General features: G+C 73.5%; 2 protein-coding genes across 2 annotated transcripts in view; both read right to left on the bottom strand.

Annotated features, from left to right (window-relative positions):
• The window catches only part of KCNN3 (potassium calcium-activated channel subfamily N member 3), a 9,932-nt gene extending 9,620 nt beyond the window's left edge, over nt 1-312 (bottom strand). The window contains exon 1 of the mRNA XM_026048486.1: nt 301-312. Coding sequence (XP_025904271.1) covers nt 301-312 — 12 coding nt within the window. The remainder of the gene's footprint in view (nt 1-300) is intronic.
• Nucleotides 313-1,041: 729 nt separating this feature from the next.
• Nucleotides 1,042-2,847, bottom strand: PMVK (phosphomevalonate kinase). The gene is made up of 5 exons (XM_026048492.1): nt 2,744-2,847; nt 2,266-2,329; nt 1,481-1,633; nt 1,272-1,401; nt 1,042-1,195 (listed from the first exon to the last, which is right to left on the bottom strand). The coding sequence occupies exons 1-5, from the start codon at nt 2,827-2,829 to the stop codon at nt 1,059-1,061; spliced, it is 570 nt and encodes a 189-aa protein (XP_025904277.1). The 5' UTR covers nt 2,830-2,847; the 3' UTR covers nt 1,042-1,058.
• Between the last annotated feature and the right edge of the window lie 183 nt (nt 2,848-3,030).

Below are 3,030 nucleotides of genomic sequence, written 5' to 3' on the forward strand. Positions count from 1 at the left end.
CGGCGGCGCCGCCCCGAGGGGCTGGGGCTGGGGGGGGGATCCCCTCCCGTTCCCGCTGGGCCCGACCCCCCCTCCCCGCGCCGTCGGGGCCGGGGGTTCCCGTGGGGATGCCGACGGGGCGGGGCGGGGCGGGGGAAGCAGCAGCCGCGGCGGCCCCCAGGGATGCAGAGGAGGCTGAGCCGCCCCACGGGGGGGCCTGGGAACCCCCGTCACCCCCCCGAGGAGGGTCCTGGCACACGAGCCCCCCCCGACTCCCCCAATCCTCCCGACTGCCAGCAGAGGCCGAGGGGGGGCATTTACCCACCCCCCCATCCCGGGGGATGCTCTGCGCAGGTGCATCCAGCTGCCCCTGGCCCGGAGCCACCCGCTCCTAGAGCCCCCCCCATCACCTTGGGCCGCCCCCCAAGCCCGTCCCCTTCCCCCCCGCGCGGCCGTCCAGCTGCCGCCGCGGCCGAGCGCCCAGGTATTAGGACGGGCGCCTTCTGCTTCGGAAGCGGCTAATCCACAGGGAGCGGCCCCGGGAAGCCTCTTAACCCCCCCGGCCCCCGGCAGACGCGTCCAGCTGTCGGGCCCGGCCCCCGGCATTTACCTCCTCTCACACGCAGCCCAGCTGGGGAGGCCGCGGCAGCGACGGGGCCCAGGCGTCCGGCACTGACCCAACCACCCGCCCCCGGCCGCAGAGCCGCCCCCCACGCCGGGCAAGGAGCAGCGGACGCGGTGCAGGCGGGAAGGGCTCCTGGCAGCCCAGCTTTATTCCAGGGCAGGTTTAGCCCGCGGGGTCCCGGAGTGGCAGCGCCCGCGCCCGGCACTGCCGTCTCTCCTCCGCCCGGGCTAAGGGAGACCCCGGCGAGGCCCTGGGGGCGCCGGGACYGGGCGGCTCCGCGCTGGGATAAGGCACGTCCGTGTGTCCGCCCCGCGCGGGGCAGGGCGCCCGGGCGAGGCCGAGGGGCAGCGGGGGCGCCCGCGGGAGGGTCGGTGCCCTGCGGGCAGCCGCGGGTGGCAGCCGGGCCCCCCGCCGCCCCCCCGGGCCCTCTTTGGTCCTGGGGGCGCGGGCCGGGCTAGAGGCACCGGCGCACGCGCTGCAGCAGCGTCTCCAGCTGCCCATCCAGGGACAGCTCGTCCCCGTCGTTGGTGATGACCCAGTCGAAGGCCACCCCTTGGTCCAGGCCACACTCGGACTCGGCGTCGTCCACCCCTGGYGGGGAGCGGGGCGGCCGGTGAGGGCCCCGCGCGGCCCCGGCACCGAGGGCGCCCGCGGGGCGGCCGCTCACCCGTGACGAAGACCCAGTTCCTCCTCTTCCTCGTCTCCTCGGTGGCCACCACGCGCACGGTCTGCACCGCGTCGCCATAGACGTCGCGGAACCACTCGACGTCCGAGAGGCGCCGCGTGTCGCTCACCACCTGCGCCCGGCGCCCGTGAGCGGCCGCCCCGTGCGGGACCCCCCGCCCCGCTCCCGCTCCCGCTCCCGTCCCCGCTCACCCACACGGGCTGCGCCGCCCCCTCCACCACGATCCGGCAGAAGAAGCCGGGGTCGGCGCCGCGCTTCTCCTCGCCCCAGCGGATCATGTCCTGCCTGTAGCTCTCCTTGTAGGCGCTGGCGTCCAGCAGGCGCTGGAAGTCGAGGCCGTGCTCCTGCGGGAGGGCGCTGCACGTGAGCGGGCGGCGCGGCGCGGGGTGCTGTCGTGCGGGGTGTTGCAGTGTAGGGTGTCACTGCATGGCGTGTTGCAGCGCGCGGTGTTGCAATGTGAGGTGTCACAGCACGTGGTGTTGCTGCAGAGGGTGTTGCAATGTGGGGGTGTCGCAGCGCAGGGTGTTGCAGCGTGGGGTATTGCAATGCAGGGTGTCACAGCGCAGGGTGTTGCTGCACAGGGTGTTGCAGTGCGGGGTGTTGCTGCACAGGGTGTTGCAGTGCGGGGTGTTGCAGCGCGTGGTGTCACTGCACAGGGTGTTGCAGGGCAGGGTGTTGCAGGGCAGGGTGTTGCAGGGCCGGGTGTCACTGCACAGGGTGTTGCAGTGCAGGGTGTTGCTGCACAGGGTGTCACGGTGCGGGGTGCTGCTGCACAGGGTGTCACGGTGCGGGGTGTTGCTGCACACGGTGTTGCTGCATGGGGGGTTGCAGGGCAGGGTGTTGCTGCACAGGGTGTTGCAGTGCGGAGTGTTGCAGGGCAGGGTGTCACTGCACAGGGTGTTGCAGCGCAGGGTGTTGCAGCGCGCGGTGTCACTGCACAGGGTGTTGCAGCGCGCGGTGTCGCGTGCGGCGGTACCTTGGCATACTGCTCCTTGAGCGGCCCGGAGAGGCGCAGGATGGTGCACACATCGGGGCCCAGGCTGCCGGAGCGCCGCCGGGTCAGCGCCGCGCTCCCACCGCCGCCCAGCACCGCAGGGCTCTCCCGGGCCTCCTCCGGAGCCGGGAACGGCCCCAGGCTCCCAAGGGAGACCCGGTGTGCCCGGCACCAGAACCAGCCCCCAGGGACAGCCCCTCCAGAGCAGCCCGTTCCCCAGTCCTGGTCCAGCTTCCCACAGAACCTGCCCACTTCTCCCCAGTATCAGCCCAGTTCCACCCAGTACCGACCCGATTCCCTCCATATCAGCCTAGTTCCACCCGGTACCGACCCAGTTCCCCCCATATCAACCCAGTCTCCCCTGTGCGACCCAGTTCCGCCCAGTTCCCATCCCATTCCTCCCGGTACCGACACACTTCCCTCCCCAAAGGCCCCGGGGCGCCGGGTGCCGGCSCGGTACCGGCTCTGGATCTCCTCGGCCACGAAGTCCTTCCCCGACTTCCTCTTGCCGCTCAGCAGCAGCACGACCCGCGGCGCCGCCGCCATGGGCTCCGCCGGGCTCCCCCCCGCGCGCCCGCCGCCGTGGTACGGCCCGAGGGGCGTGGCCACGGGGGAGTGGTCACAGGGGCGTGGCCACGGGGGTGTGGTCATGGTGGGCGTGGCCACGAACATCGCCCCTCCCCTCGCCTCGCGCTGCTGCAGCCCGCGGGGGGCGGGGCCGAGCGGCGCCGCTGGCTCCGCCCCCTC

The sequence above is a fragment of the Nothoprocta perdicaria genome, unplaced genomic scaffold (assembly GCF_003342845.1).
Source record: "Nothoprocta perdicaria isolate Ctin4 unplaced genomic scaffold, notPer1 scaffold_543, whole genome shotgun sequence".
In the NCBI taxonomy this organism is placed as follows: Eukaryota; Metazoa; Chordata; class Aves; order Tinamiformes; family Tinamidae; genus Nothoprocta; species Nothoprocta perdicaria.

What these genes read in the sequence shown, in the direction of transcription:
- PMVK (XM_026048492.1), bottom strand. Translation starts at nt 2,829, where the DNA reads ATGGCGGCGGCGCCGCGGGTCGTGCTGCTGCTGAGCGGCAAGAGGAAG. An exon ending in TCAAGGAGCAGTATGCCAAG is followed by an intron (nt 1,634 to 2,265) that starts GTACCGCCGCAC and finishes GCCCTCCCGCAG; the next exon opens with GAGCACGGCCTCGACTTCCA. An exon ending in GGGCGGCGCAGCCCGTGTGG is followed by an intron (nt 1,402 to 1,480) that starts GTGAGCGGGGAC and finishes CGCCGGGCGCAG; the next exon opens with GTGGTGAGCGACACGCGGCG.